Here is a 16,481-nt window from a genome sequence, read left to right on the forward strand (position 1 = left end):
CTATCTAATGGAACCACTGATTAGTTCCAGTCATTATGTCTTTAGACAGACCTCAGAGGAGATGCAAGTATCCATTACAGGAAGGAGGGAAACCAACCACGTCTCACATTTCAAGGCCATTTGCATCTGGCAGAATGATGTCTCATGCTGCGAAACAGTGGGTCTCCCCTCCCTCCTCTCTATCACATCTCCTGTTTCTCCCTCCCTCCTCCCTCTCTCCCTCTCTCCCTATCACATCTCCTGTTTCTCCCTCCCTATCACATCTCCTGTTTCTCCCTCCCTCCTCCCTCCCTCTCTATCACATCTCCTGTTTCTCCCTCCCCCCTCCCTCCCTATCACATCTCCTGTTTCTCCCTCCCTCCTCCCTCCCTCTCTATCACATATCCTGTTTCTCCCTCCCTCCCTCTCTATCACATCTCCTGTTTCTCCCTCCCTCCTCCCTCCCTCTCTATCACATCTCCTGTTTCTCCCTCCCTCCTCCCTCCCTCCCTCTCTATCACATCTCCTGTTTCTCCCTCCCTCCCTCCTCTCTATCACATCTCCTGTTTCTCCCTCCCCCCTCCCTCCCTCTCTATCACATCTCCTGTTTCTCCCTCCCTCCTCCCTCCCTCTCTATCACATCTCCTCTTTCTCCTCTCCCTCCCCCCTCCCTCCCTATCACATCTCCTGTTTCTCCTCTCCCTCCATCCCTCCCCCCACAGACAATCAAACCCCTGGGCACACACTGGTTGAATCAATGTTGTTTCCTCGTAATTAGATGTTGAAATGAAGTCTCTGCCCAGTGGGAAGTGAGTTTTGGCTGGGATGGGATAGGGGTGGGGTGGAGGGTGGGAGCGTCCCTCTCTGGCCCATGTATCCATGCTGCATAGCTGAGGTCTGGATCACATTTAAAACACATGTTCATGCTGCTCCAGATAAGCTGAACTCTGTGGAAATACAGTGGCATTGGATTTAACAGCCAAGGCAGGGGCAGACAGAACAGACTTACAGAGACAGAGCAAGGCAACATCAGACAGACAAACAGAACCAGGCAGCAAAGGTAGGGACAGAGAGACAGACAGAGCCAGGGAGACAAGGCAGGGACAGAGAGACAGACAGAGCCAGGGAGACAAGGCAGGGACAGAGAGACAGAGAGACAGACAGACAGCCCTCTCAACCCTGAAGAACGGGAACTAAGTGTGGGGCCGTGCTCGCTCGCTGTGACAAGCAGGCCCTTTAACGCAGAGGCTGAGACAGTAGATAATGAGTTCTGAAGAGGTCTGGACTAACTGGGGAGAAGAGAAGAGAGGGGATAGTCAAGACAGGCAAAAGATACAGTCTTAAGAGTCCTTGCTTGTAGTTGGACCAAAAGATACAGTCTTAAGAGTCCTTGCTTGTAGTTGGACCAAAAGATACAGTCTTAAGAGTCCTTGAGGCAGTCTCAAGTGACTAAGTGAAACTGTAAGTGTCCTTGCTGTGTGTAGTTTGGGGGGAGTGAGAATGACAGAGGTAGAGGTAGAGGTGTTTTAAATCCTCTTTAGCTGCTCCATTTGCTCTGGGGTGTCTGTGACCAGACGGAGAAAGAGAGAGGGAGAGGTGTCTGTGACCAGGGAGAGAGAGAGGTGTCTGTGACCAGGGAGAGAGAGAGAGGTGTCTGTAACCACGGGGAACGTGACAGGAGCTTGTGTGTGGTCTGAGGAGTCAGCGCTGGTCTGAGAGGGGCTGGTCTGTAGTGAGGAGACTCCTTCCTCTGGCTCTGCTCTCTATTATAGAGGATTACCCAATACAGAAACGTCTCTCTGTTATAGAGGATTACCCAATACAGAAACGTCTCTCTGTTATAGAGGATTAACTGTTAGAGAAACGTCTCTCTGTTATAGAGGATTACCCAATACAGAAACGTCTCTCTGTTATAGAACAGTCTGTCCAGAGACTGAAAATTGACCGTACAGAGACTGAAGGAGAACTTTGAACACAGAAGAGATTGAGATACAGCATCGAACCAGAGGATGCAGAGTATGCTTGCTGCAAGTGTTGGAATGATGCTGGTGTTGGTGAAGTTGAACTTGGGAATGCCAAAAAAGTTTCAAGATGATCCCAGCTCTCTCAGGGTAAGTGTCCAGTGTCTATGCACTTCATTCCTGTATGGTTTCAATGTCCAGACACTGTTTCATCTGCAACTCATGTTCTGCTCAGGCTTTTATTCTGTGGATTCAATGCACGATCAGCATCATCATCAAGAGGCTGTTTATTAATGACCAGTATGTCATGAAATGCAGACATGTGTCTCCCACTGGAGACACCAGCTTTGAGTCCATCTTTATGTTCTTATGAACTGAATCAACTCTCCTTACAACTCACCATGTGAGCTAATAAAGCTAGCGCTGACCAGTTGGCAGGGGGCGTAGAGAAACCACACACACACACACACCACCTGTGATCTGTCCATGAAGATCAGAGCTGACATGGTCTAATGAGCAGTGTGTGTGTGCCTCTTATGTAAATGGAGCAAATGTATTGGAAGTGCAAATGCAGCGTCACCGGTAACAAGATCTCACTGACCTGGAGAGGAGCGTTTGAACTTCCTAAATTATCAATCACTTCTTTCTCTTGCTCTTCTTCGCTCTCTCCTCTCTCTTGTTCGCTCTCTCCTCTCTCTTGTTCGCTCTCTCCTCTCTTGTTCGCTCTCTCCTCTCTCTTGTTCGCTCTCTCCTCTCTCTTCTTCGCTCTCTCCTCTCTCTTGTTCGCTCTCTCCTCTCTCTTGTTCGCTCTCTCCTCTCTCTTCTTCGCTCTCTCCTCTCTCTTGTTCGCTATCTCCCCTTGGGCCATGCTTTCCCCTGGGTCTAAATTGCAGAAGAGGGAAAAGAAAACTCCTTGTCTGTCTGGTTTAAGAGGAAGCAGCCAGCTACTCCCTAACATCACAATCCTCACATAGAGGAAGCAGCCAGCTACACCCTAACATCACAAGCCTCACATAGAGGAAGCAGCCAGCTACACCCTAACGTCACAATCCTCACATAGAGGAAGCAGCCGGCTACACCCTAACATCACAATCCTTACATAGAGGAAGCAGACAGCTATACCCTAACATCACAATCCTCACATAGAGGAAGCAGCCAGCTACACCCTAACATCACAATCCTCACATAGAGGAAGCAGCCAGCTACACCCTAACATCACAATCCTCACATAGAGGAAGCAGCCGGCTACACCCTAACATCACAATCCTCACATAGAGGAAGCAGACAGCTATACCCTAACATCACAATCCTCACATAGAGGAAGCAGCCAGCTACACCCTAACATCACAATCCTCACATAGAGGAAGCAGCCAGCTACACCCTAACATCACAATCCTCACATAGAGGAAGCAGCCAGCTACACCCTAACGTCACAATCCTCACATAGAGGAAGCAGCCAGCTACACCCTAACATCACAATCCTCACATAGAGGAAGCAGCCAGCTACACCCTAACATCACAATCCTCACATAGAGGAAGCAGCCAGCTACACCCTAACGTCACAATCCTCACATAGAGGAAGCAGCCAGCTACACCCTAACATCACAATCCTCACATAGAGGAAGCAGCCAGCTACACCCTAACATCACAATCCTCACATAGAGGAAGCAGCCAGCTACACCCTAACATCACAATCCTCACATAGAGGAAGCAGCCAGCTATACCCTAACATCACAATCCTCACATAGAGGAAGCAGCCAGCTATACCCTAACGTCACAAACCTCATATAGAGGAAGCAGCCAGCTGCACCCTAACATCACAATCCTCACATAGAGGAAGCAGCCAGCTACACCCTAACATCACAATACTCACATAGAGGAAGCAGCCAGTTGCACCCTAACATCACAATCCTCACATAGAGGAAGCAGCCAGCTATACCCTGACTTCACAATCCTCACATAGAGGAAGCAGCCAGCTATACCCTAACATCACAATCCTCACATAGAGGAAGCAGCCAGCTACACCCTAACATCACAATCCTCACATAGAGGAAGCAGCCAGCTACACCCTAACATCACAATCCTCACATATTGAACAGATCAGTGGCGGCTCATGTCGTTACAACGACTGGAAGAAATTAAAGCAAACTGTTTCTGTTTGACAAGTTTTATATTGCATGACAGTCCTTTTCTCTGCCTCGCCTCTGACCCGGCCTCTCTCCTCTCCTCTCCTCTCCTCTCTGTCGTTTATTAAACTTTCCATCTGTTCTGTGGGTTTCCCTTCCCGTCTCATAAATGATTGGAAGTCCCTTATTCCCTCGCTATTTGTCTTTCTCAACAAATCTGACCGCACCCTTTTTATATTGTAAATGTTTAAAAGGTTATTATGATTTTTAACTTTTACAATTGGCAACAATAGACAATTTAAATTGCAACATTTCGTTGTTATATTTACATTACACCAACACAGTCATAATGTAATGTCTTAGTTTTTTGGGTAATAGTGTGCAGAGTGAATTTAGTGTAAATATTATTTGAACACTATAAGTGGAGGCAGGGAAGAAGCCACAGCTCCATAGGACTGGTCAGCTGTAATACCAGACTCAGAGGGGTTTCCTCCAATGTGTTTGGAGTTGGACACGTGACTGTCCCCATTCTCCATGTTGGCCTGTAGGGCACTGAGAGAGATCACACAACACAAGTTTCTGAATTATGGTGGTCTGATTTTCCTACCTGCTTGTTATCTGCAGTAACACAGTATATTAGTTAGTGACCTACCTGCTTGTTATCTGCAGTAGCACTGTATATTTGTTAGTTAGTGACCTACCTGCTTGTTATCTGCAGTAGTACTGTATATTTGTTAGTTTGTGACCTACCTGCTTGTTATCTGCAGTAGTACTGTATATTTGTTAGTTAGTGACCTACCTGCTTGTTATCTGCAGTAGTACTGTATATTTGTTAGTTAGTGACCTACCTGCTTGTTATCTGCAGTATTTGTCAGTTAGTGACCTACCTGCTTGTTATCTGCAGTAGTACTGTATATTTGTTAGTTTGTGACCTACCTGCTTGTTATCTGCAGTAGTACTGTATATTTGTTAGTTAGTGACCTACCTGCTTGTTATCTGCAGTAGTACTGTATATTTGTTAGTTAGTGACCTACCTGCTTGTTATCTGCAGTAGCATGTGCAGCAGCAGTTGTAAGCTTGTCTCTGTGGGAAACAGTAGCTAGGTCTCCTAATATTCTGTGTCTCTCCTCCATCCTCTGCTCCATGGGAAGGAGGAAGCGTGTCTTCTCAGAGCTCCTAGAGCTCCTCAACAGGTGGAACCTGGGAACTCCTGCCCCCCAGTACCCCTTAATGCCACCCCAGCCAACTCCACATTTCCAGCTGTTATGTTGTCTATGGGCTGATGCCAGGGGATCTACTGTGCATTTGGGGTACAATGGGCCTCCTCTCGTCCCAGTTATAAACAGTCATGGGAATGAGAAGTAATGATTACAAACGTAGTACTATAATACTGTAGAACTACAATACTACAATACTGTAGTGCCATAATACTACAATACTGCAGTACTATAATACTGTAGTGCTATAATACTGTAGTACTATAATAATATAATACTGTAGTACTATAATACTGTAGTACTATAATACTGTAGTACTATAATAATATAATACTGTAGTACTATAATACTGTAGTACTATAATACTGTGGTACTATAATACTGTAGTACTATAATAATATAATACTGTAGTACTATAATACTGTAGTACTATAATACTGCAATACTGCAGTACTATAATACTGTAGTACTATAATAATATAATACTGTAGTACTATAATACTATTATACTGTAATACTATAATACTGTAGTACTATAATACTTTGGTACTATAATACTGTAGTACTATAATACTGTAGTACTATAATACTGTGGTACTATAATACTGTAGTACTATAATACTGTAGTACTATAATAATATAATACTGTAGTACTATAATACTGTAGTACTATACTACTGTAGTACTATAATAATATAATACTGTAGTACTATAATACTATTGTACTGTAGTACTATAATACTGTAGTACTATAATACTGTGGTACTATAATAATATAATACTGTAGTACTATAATAATATAATACTGTAGTACTATAATAATGTAGTACTATAATACTACAATACTGTAGTACTATAATACTACAATACTGTAGTACTATAATACTACAATACTGTAGTACTATAATACTGTAGTACTATAATACAACAATACTGCAGTACTATAATAATATAATACTGTAGTACTATAATACTATTATACTGTAGTACTATAATACTGTAGTACTATAATACTACAATACTGTAGTACTATAATACTGTAGTGCTATAATACTGTAGTGCTATATTACTATAATACTGTAGTACTATAATACTGCAATACTGTGGTACTATAATACTGTAGTGCTATAATACTACATTACCATAGTACTATAATACTGTAGTACAATAATACTGTTGTACTATGATGCTACAGTACTGTAGTACTACAATACAGTAGTATTATAATACTACAATACAATACTGCAGTGCTATAATACTACATTACCACAGTACTATAACACTGTAGTACTATAATACCACAATACTGTAATACTATAATACTGTAGTACTATAATACTACAATACTGTACTGCTATAATACTACAATACCGTAGTACTATAATACTGTGGTACTATACTACTGTCATGCTATAATACTATAATACTACAATACTGTAGTACTATAAAACTGTAGTACTATACTACTGTAGTGCTATAATACTATAATAATGTAGTACTATAAAACTACAATACTGTAGTACTATAATACTACAATACCATAGTACTATAATACTGCAATACTATAATACTACAATGCTGTAGTTCTATAATACTTTTGTACTATAATACTACAATACTTTTCTACTATAATTCTGTAGTACTATAATACTACAATACTGTGGTACTATAATACTGTTGTACTATACTACTGTAGTGCTATAATACTATAATACTGTTGTACTATAATACTACAATACTGTAGTACTATAATACTGTAGTGCTATAATACTGTGGTACTATAATACTACAATACTGTAGTACTATACTACTGTAGTACTATAATACTATAACACACAGAAGCATCTGTGTATCTGTTGTAATCTAAATGATGATAGTCTTAAATCTTAAATCCCAGGACAGCTGTTAATGGTCTGTGGGACCTGGCTTTGGGCAATAATTGCACAGTCAGAGGTGGATATGTGTGTGAGGAATCAGACTGACTTGCATGTATCATCAGCTCAGTCCTTATAAGCCAGCCTCAATGGTATCTAAAGTTTATCCTGACTTTGATGTTAGAGTGCTGCCCTCTTGTGGTGAGACAGTTGACTCTCACAAACCAACTGACAATGTTAACCTACACTTTACCAGCGTGTTGGAGCTTATTTTCTATCCTGTCTTTAAAACAACATATATCATTAAATGATTTGTGTCCTCCTCCTCTCCTCCCTGCAGGTGATCAACCAGGAGAAGTGGGAGAGGGATGTGCGTTCGGCCTCCAGTCTGGACGAGCTGCTCATGCTGACAGATTTCCCTGACTGGAAGCTGTGGAAGTGTCGTCTAAAACTCAAACACCTGGAAACGTCTCCCTCATCCTCTTCCTCTCAGCAGCCCAACCACCGTTCCTCCTCCTCCTCCTCTGCTGGATCTGGGTCACACCGCTCCACACGCTACGCTGTAGCATCCTACAGCCTGGAGATACTCAAAGGTATGTGGGTTCGAAACCTGGGTCTCCTCAAAACTGTGTTGACTCTCTAAGCTAAAGCTTTGGTATTGTTTGTTGAGATATGCTGCTGGCTCCTACAGCCTCGGGATACTCAAAGGTATGTGGGTTCAATATCTGTGTCTACTGTGTACTTGTCAGGAGAATTTTCAATCCCAATGACAATAACTAACAATCAATAAGCTTTGACCAATCCCCAAGGTTTGTAAGACCCTGGGTTTAATAATAATTAGGCAAGGACTCAGCTTATGCAAAAGGTTCGTACAGTTTATTCACGAGAGCGCTCTGAAGTCCATAATACAAAGACATCCATTTTATAACTCATATGCACATACACACACACGAACAGTAGATGAGTACTTTAATTATTCATTATACATGCTACATAAACTAATAATCACTAATAGTTACGTTTCAGGGTGGAATCCTTTAATCATTACCTTTAAGCATATAAATACCCTTATCAGCACTGCAAGAATGTGTTAGACCTCTGAGCTAAAGGCTGGGCATTATTCAATCTTCTCCCTGGAGATATTCATAAAGTATGTGACAGACTGGTTTGAACCCTGGCTCTTCTCGAGACTGTGTTAACCCTCCAAGCAAAAGCCAAGACATTCATTCCAGGTTGCTAATGCATGTTTTGTTGTTAGAATGTGAGTGTACCCAGACGGTACCCAAAGCAAGTCTCTATAGTGGCTATTAGTTTTGTTGTGTGTGTAACTGTTGGTGTTGTGTGTATGTGATCATCAGCTATAGACGATGAGTGGCAGAAGACCCAGTGCATGCCCAGAGAGACGTGTGTAGACGTGGCAAAGGAACTGGGCACCACGACCTCCATGTTCTTCAAGCCCCCCTGCGTGTCAGTCTTCAGGTGTAACGGATGCTGCAACAAAGAGGGTGTCTCGTGCAGAAACACAAGTACTGCCTATGTTAATAAAACAGTGAGCATTTCCTCTTTAAATATCTGTTAGAAAGTGTATTACAAATAAAACGCATTATTAATATTATTCTTAATAAATGGCAATGATTTCTGGCAGGGATCGGCAACGGGCAACAGGCAGCCCGCGGGCCCAAAGTTTTTAGTAAATAAATATCATTTTTTTAAATATTATTTTAGTTTTTGGTCTAAAAATTACGTTTTAAATTCACCAGGAATTCAGCTAAAAATGTGTTTAATTTAGGAAATCTGTTCCCAAGTATTCCTACTAATAAAAAAATAGATATTTAATTGTGTCTCAATGTAATCAAGGTATGAAATAATGTTTATTTTCAAATACAACCTCTTGGGATGTTTGCGGTGTACAAATGATTGTAATTATGTTCCGGCCCCCTGACCATCCGCTCCAACAAAAATCATCCCGCGGCTATAGTTGTGGACCCCTGATTTAGATTTTAAGACAATTGTGATCATGATAAGTGCTCCTAAATTACAAGGATTTTGGAGAATGTGAATATATACAGTACGTATAGACTACGTAATGTACACTCTGCACATCATTGGGCCATCAATGAGTCAAATAAAATACAGCTCTCTCTACAAAATGGATCGCTGACTCCAGAAACGGACTACTGTGTTCTGACACTTTTTGTCCTGCAGCTGCTGAGTGTGATACCATTCAAATACGGACCTGAGCCGGTGTTGATAAAGGTAGCCAATCACACAGAGTGTAAGTGTATGGAACCACCCCTGATCCGACGGCAAGCCCATATACGCTCTCACAGGAGGAACGGGTGAGTCCAGATGTACAGATACACACACACACACACACACACACACACACACACACACACACACACACACACACACACACACACTCTCTCTAGTCGTACCCTTAGCACTAACCAGGCTGTGTGTTTGGTTGCAGGTGCTCTCCGATGCGTCAGCTCTCTAAATCGGAGGACTCCAGGCGCCTGTGTGCTAGTGGGTTGATCTGGGACTGCATGGCCGACCGTTGTGTGTCCTACCCCTCCACTGAACAACCAGGTTAGTCTACCACTGTATCCTACCCCTCCACTAAACAACCAGGTTAGTCTACCACTGTATCCTACCCCTCCACTGAACAACCAGGTTAGTCTACCACTGTATCCTACCCCTCCACTAAACAACCAGGTTAGTCTACCACTGTATCCTACCCCTCCACTAAACAACCAGGTTAGTCTACCACTGTATCCTACCCCTCCACTGAACAACCAGGTTAGTCTACCACTGTATCCTACCCCTCCACTAAACAACCAGGTTAGTCTACCACTGTATCCTACCCCTCCACTGAACAACCAGGTTAGTCTACCACTCTATCCTACCCCTCCACTGAGCAACCAGGTTAGTCTACCACTCTGTCCTACCCCTCCACTGAACAACCAGGTTAGTCTACCACTGTATCCTACCCCTCCACTGAACAACCAGGTTAGTCTACCACTGTATCCTACCCCTCCACTGAACAACCAGGTTAGTCTACCACTGTATCCTACCCCTCCACTAAACAACCAGGTTAGTCTACCACTGTATCCTACCCCTCCACTAAACAACCAGGTTAGTCTACCACTGTATCCTACCCCTCCACTAAACAACCAGGTTAGTACCATTGGTAGATATATCAACTATCCAGCCCAGTTGATGCACTAGATTTAGCTGGTATGCAGCACCGGGTTTGGGTAGAGTTTGCACTTTGGGGACCATTCCATTGTAATGTGCTGGGGATGCTAAATCAGGGTGTTATTCAGGATATTATTTAGCCTCTGTAGAAAGTCATTATTCTGATGTTTTGTTTTGTTCTCGCTCCATTTTCCCTGGTCTGGTCTCTGTAGTAATATTAAGTCATTCCTATGTTTTTCTCTCTGTTTGTTCCAGACTTCTCTCCCAATATGAGAACGGTGGACTGTGACATAGATGTTGACAGGTGTGACTGTGTCCCAGACCGCACTACCCTGTCCCCACAGCCCACCCTAACCCAGGACCCAGACCATCCTACCCTGCGTGTCACCTGAACCATACTGCCTGTGCTAACAACAAACAGCACTTCAACCATGCCTCTTGCAGGTAGAGTGCAACTTGAGACACACCCCTTTTGACTAGTTAGTTTGATCGTTTTCATAGTAGTTAAATTGATAAATGTATGCCATTACATGGCCAGAGAGTCCACTCAGCTGATGTTCAAGGTCTGAATGAATCAGTACCTGATGTACATCAGAAATGTTTGGGTCCTCAGAGACCGTGGTTGAACAGCCATATCACAACACATGTAATAACACCTTTCCATTCGTTTGATCCACAGATACCAGTGATACTAAGAAGAATATAACCTTTGACATCTGCTTGGCTTTGAAGTTTGGAAGCAGAGAAAAAGTTCATAATTTATTTATATCGCTATTTATATATCTAACTTCAAATAAAATAGTTTATCTTTCTAACCTACATACATGACCCTGTTAAGTTTAAAAAAAAAGCTTTACATGTTTTCTTTACATATGTAAATTATTAGTATTTCTATGCACTGAACATGTATTTTACGCTAAAGAACGATATTTTTGTAATAATTGCTTCCAACATTTTGTAAATATAATCGCAGTTTGTTATTTTGGTGTCTATCCTTCATATTTACAATTACAGTTTTAACAGTTATGTTCAAAGTTCTCTCACCTTGTTTAGTATGGGTCGCGACCGGACCTGTTAATGGTGGGTCGCGACGTGTTAGAGAAAACGTATCATTATTTCATTAATTACTGGAATTGATTTGGCCAAGTACAAATGGTCTGTGTTCACTGCGCTCTCTGCTCAGCAGCGGTGTCAGTTCGGCAGCTGCGCGAGGGAGAAGCCGGTGTGTTCGCGGTTTACCGGATCTTGTTTCTGCGGTTTTCTTGAAGATCACTCCGCGACCCACACGACGCAGCGCTGTGGTTCAGCAGCAGATGATGCGCTGTCAGCCAATGACTTGTTGTTCCCACTCACCGCTGTCATTAAATGGAGTCAAGCTAGCCATACATTTTGACAGCTCAATCGTCATTAAACGCAAATACAGCGATGAGCTTCTCTCTCTTGGTTTCATACAAACTTTGAGAAATAACGAGGAGCGCCCACAATGTGTTTTGTGCGGGGAAGTGTTTAGTAATGAGTCTCTCAAAACGAACACATTAAAACAACACATCCTGACCAAACATCCACAGCATGACGGTAAACCCAGGGAGTTATTTCAGAACAGGGCAGAATGCTTCAGGAAACAGTGCTTCGACAGTGGAAAAGTAAGTCAACTAGCAAATCATTGTTGTCATTTTCTAACAGGTAAGCAGAAATAAGGGAGTACTATCTCTCAAAGTAGGAACTTAGATGTGAGTTTCCCTTTCAAACAATTCCATTGTAAACAGCTATTAACGTTAGTTAGATTGCTAATATTAGCCCAAGCAAGCTAGCTAGCTACTGTGCAACCCTAAATTACAGTACTGCACATTTTCAAGATAAAATGATCGGGCCTACTGTACAACTTACTGTAGAAAGGATTGTTGAAAACAACACGTCTAGGTTGGAACTGTTGCTGTTAAAATACAAGTAATAATTTTTATTCTGAACTGGAATAAACTGATTGAAGCAAGATGGTTTTTTAGGCAAAAACACAGTTCTGGGTTGCTCATCTACATCAGGAGGCGGTCTCCTGCCTGACTGAGAAAGCAGTAGATGTTCTGGTCCAGTTTGGCACCACATACCGATGCGAGTCATGGTTCCCAACTCTGGCATACTTAAAAAACAAGTACAGAAACAGACTCCATGCTGAGCATGACCTCAGGGTTGCACTGTTAAAAACTGATCCCAGAATAGAAATGCTTGTTGAAAGCTTCAACCAGCCACACACCTCTCATTAGGACTGTGTGTGTTTTCTGATGTGATCAGTCAGTGTATTCCAATTCAGAATGCAAATTATTTATTGTATTTTAACAACAGTTCCAACCTAGATTTTCTTTCAACAATACATTCTACAGTGAGATGTACAGTAGGCCTGATCATGCTTCTTCTGTACTGTTACTTCGGGTTGCTCTATCAAAACCTGAGCCTGTGTGTGTTCTGGTCTACATCTGTGTGATGTGATCAATCAGCTTATTCCAGTTAAGAATGAAAATTATTTCTTATATTATAACAGCAACAGTTCCAACCTAGACAGATGAGTACAGTGCATTCGGAAAGTATTCAGACCCCTTCCCTTTTCCCACATTTTGTTAAGTTACAGCCTTATTCTAAAATGGATTAAATAACAAAAAATCCTCATCAATCTACACCCAATACCCCATAATGACAAAGTGAAAACAGGTTTTTAGAAATGTTTGCAAAAAAAAACAGAAATACCTTATTTACATAAGTATTCAGACCATTTGCTATGAGACTGTAAATTGAGCTCAGGTGCATCCCGTTTCCATTGATTATCCTTGAGATGTTTCTACAACTCGATTGGGGTCCACCTGTGGTAAATTAAATTAATTGGACAATTGTCTGTATAAGGACCCACAGAGCAAAAACCAAACCATGAGGTCAAAGGAATTGTCCGTAGAACTCCAAGACAGGATTGTGTCGCAGCACAGATCTGAGGAAGGGTACCAAAAAATGTCTGCAGCATTGAAGGTCCCCAAGAACACATTGGCCTCCATCATTCTTTAATGTAGGAAGTTTGGAACCACCGAGACTCATCCTAGAGCTGGCCACCCGGCCAAACGGAGAAATCGGGAAAGGGGGATACCTAGTCAGTTGTACAATTGAATGCATTCAACTGAAATGTGTCTTCCGCATTTAACCCAACCCCTCTGAATCAGAGAGGTGTGGGGGGCTGCCTTAATCGACATCCACATCATCGGTGCCTGGGGAATATCATCAGCTCGGGGATTCAATCTAGCAACCTTTCGGTTACTGGCCCAACGCTCCTACCCGCCAGGCTACCTGCCGCCCCAGGGGAGAAGGGTTTTGGTCAGGGAGGTGACCAAGAACCCGATGGTCACTCTGACAGAGCTTCAGAGTTTCTCTGTGGAGATGGGAGAACCTTCCAGAAGGATAACCATATCTGCAGCACTCCACCAATCAGGCCTTTATGGTAGAGTGGCCAGACGAAAGCCACTCCTCAGTAAAATGCACATGACAGCTCGCTTGAAGTTTGCCAAAAACCACCTAAAGGATTCTCAGACCATGAGAAACAAGATTCTCTGTTCTGATGAAACCAAGATTGAACTCTTTGGCCTGAATGACAAGCGTCACGTCTGGAGTAAACCTGGCACCATCCCTACGTTGAAGCATGGTGGTGGAAGCATCATGCTGTGGGGATGTTTTTCAGCGGCAGAGACTGGGAGACTAGTCAGGATCGAGTCAAAGATAAAGATAGCAAAGTGCAGAGAGATACTTGATGAAAACCTGCTCCACATCGCTCAGGACCTCAGACTGGGGCGAAGGTTCACCTTCCAACAAGACAACAACCCTAACCACACAGCCAAGACAATGCAGGAGTGGCTTCGGGACAAGTCTCTGAATGTCCTTGAGTGGCCCAGCCAGAGCTCTGACTTAAACCCGATTGAACATCTCTGGAGAGACCTGAAAATACAGTTGAAGTCGGATGTTTACATACACCTTAGCCAAAAACATTTAAACTCAGTTTTTCACAATTCCTGACATTTAATCCTAGTAAATATTCCCTGTTTTAGGTCAGTTAGGATCACTACTTTATTTTAAGAATGTGTGATGTCAGAATAATAGCTGATAGAATTATTTATTTAAGCTTTTTTTTCTTTCATCACATTCCCAGTGGGTCAGAAGTTTACAAGCTCAATTAGTATTTGGTAGCATTGCCTTTAAATTGTTTAACTTGGGTCAAACGTTTCGAGTAGCCTTTCACAAGCTTCCCACAATAAGTTGGGTGAATTTTGTCCCATTCCTCCTGACAGAGCTGGTGTAACTGAGTCAGGTTTGTAAGCCTCCTTGCTCGCACACGCTTTTTCAGTTCTGGCCACACATTTTCTATAGGATTGAGGTCAGGGCTTTGTGATGGACACTCCAATACCTTGACTTTGTTGTCCTTAAGCCATTTTGCCACAACTTTGGAAGTATGCTTGGGGTCGTTGTCCATTTGGAAGACCCATTTGCGGTCAAGCTGTAACTTCCTGACTGATGTCTTGAGATATTGCTTCAATATATCCACATAAATTTCCTGCCTCATGATGCCATCTATTTTGTGAAGTGCACCAGTCCCTCCTGCAGCAAAGCACCCCCACAACATGATGCTGCCACCCCCGTGCTTCACGGTTGGGATGGTATTCTTCGGCTTGCAAGCCTCCCCCTTCTTCCCTCAAACATGACGATGGTCATTATGGCCAAACAGTTCTATTTTTGTTTCATCAGATGAGAGGAAATTTCTCCAAAAAGTGCGATCTTTGTCCCCATGTGCAGTTGCAAAGCGTAGTCTGGCTTTTTTATGGCGGTTTTGGAGCAGTTGCTTCTTCCTTGCTGAGCGGCCTTTCAGGTTATATTGATATAGGACTCGTTTTACTGTGGATATAGATACTTTTGTACCTGTTTCCTCCAGCATCTTCACAAGGTCCTTTGCTGTTGTTCTGGGATTGATTTACACTTTTCGCACCGAAGTGCGTTCATCTCTAGGAGACAGAATGCGTCTTCTTCCTGAGCGGTATGACGGCTGCGTGGTCCCATGGTGTTTATACTTGTATACTATTGTTTGTACAGATGAAGGTGGTACCTTCAGGCATTTGGAAATTTCTCCCAAGGATGAACCAGACTTGTGGAGGTCTAATAAAAATTCTGAGGTCTTGGCTGATTTATTTTGATTTTCCCATGATGTCAAGCAAAGAGGCACTGAGTTTGAAGGTAGGCCTTGAAATACATCCACAGGAACACCTCCAATTGACTCAAATTATGTCAATTAGCCTATCAGAAGCTTCTAACGCCATGACATAATTTTCTGGAATTTTCCAAGCTGTTAAAAGGCACAGTCAACTTAGTGTATGTAAACGTCTGACCCACTGGAATTGTGATACAGTGAATTAATTATAAGTGAAATAATCTGTCTGTAAACAATTATTGGAAAAATTACTTGTGTCATGCACAAAGTAGATGTCCTAACCGACTTGCCAAAACTATAGTTTGTTAACAAGAAATTTGTGGAGTGGTTGAAAAGCGAGTTTTAGTGACTCCAACCTAAGTGTATGTAAACTTCCGACTTCAACTGTAGCTGTGCAGCGACGCTCCCCATCCAACCTGACAGAGCTTGAGAGGATCTGCAGAGAACAATGGGGGAAACTCCCCAAATACAGGTGTGCCAAGCTTGTAGAGTTATACCCAAGATGACTTGAGGCTGTAATCGCTGACAAAGGTGCTTCAACAAAGTACTGAGAAAGGGTCTGAATGCTTATGTATTTTGCTAACATTTCTAAAAACCTTTGTTTGCTTTGTCATTATGGGGTATTGTGTGTAGAATGATGAGGGAAAAAAACGATTTAATCAATTTTGGAATAAGGCTGTAACTTAACAAATGTGGAAAAAGTCAAGGGGTCTGAATTCTTTCTGAATGCACTGTAAGAGTGTTTTTAATGGGGAAAAATAAACATGAATAGCTATTTATATTATTACATTTCGTTGTTATTTGCTATTTGTCTATATTGCATTTGTTTTATGCATAAGGGCAGTGAAAAGTACCACTATTTATGTATAGTTGTATGTTTTCATAAGCATAAGTTGGGT

At 42.3% G+C, this 16,481-nt stretch overlaps 1 protein-coding gene across 2 annotated transcripts; it reads left to right on the forward strand.

The window, feature by feature from the left end:
* Positions 1 to 80: 80 nt before the first annotated feature.
* On the forward strand, positions 81 to 10,793 carry LOC115188765 (vascular endothelial growth factor D-like). 2 transcript variants are annotated; one of them, XM_029747590.1, is made up of 7 exons: positions 81 to 157; positions 1,896 to 2,090; positions 7,498 to 7,750; positions 8,516 to 8,706; positions 9,363 to 9,496; positions 9,631 to 9,749; positions 10,614 to 10,793. In XM_029747590.1, exons 2-7 carry the CDS (start codon positions 1,989 to 1,991, stop codon positions 10,748 to 10,750), a joined length of 936 nt encoding a protein of 311 aa, XP_029603450.1. In that variant the 5' UTR covers positions 81 to 157; positions 1,896 to 1,988; the 3' UTR covers positions 10,751 to 10,793. The 2 variants fall into 2 exon arrangements, with proteins under 2 accessions (XP_029603450.1, XP_029603448.1); XM_029747588.1 differs by lacking the exon at positions 81 to 157 and having other exon boundaries at positions 839 to 2,090.
* The last annotated feature ends 5,688 nt before the right edge of the window (positions 10,794 to 16,481 follow it).

This window comes from Salmo trutta, unplaced genomic scaffold (assembly GCF_901001165.1).
Source record: "Salmo trutta unplaced genomic scaffold, fSalTru1.1, whole genome shotgun sequence".
Taxonomy (NCBI): domain Eukaryota; kingdom Metazoa; phylum Chordata; class Actinopteri; order Salmoniformes; family Salmonidae; genus Salmo; species Salmo trutta.

Coding starts and splice junctions, on each gene's coding strand:
- LOC115188765 (XM_029747590.1), top strand. CDS start 1,989: ATGCAGAGTATGCTTGCTGCAAGTGTTGGAATGATGCTGGTGTTGGTG. Junction 9,497..9,630: donor CGCTCTCACAGGAGGAACGG/GTGAGTCCAGAT, acceptor GTTTGGTTGCAG/GTGCTCTCCGATGCGTCAGC. Junction 9,750..10,613: donor CCCCTCCACTGAACAACCAG/GTTAGTCTACCA, acceptor TGTTTGTTCCAG/ACTTCTCTCCCAATATGAGA.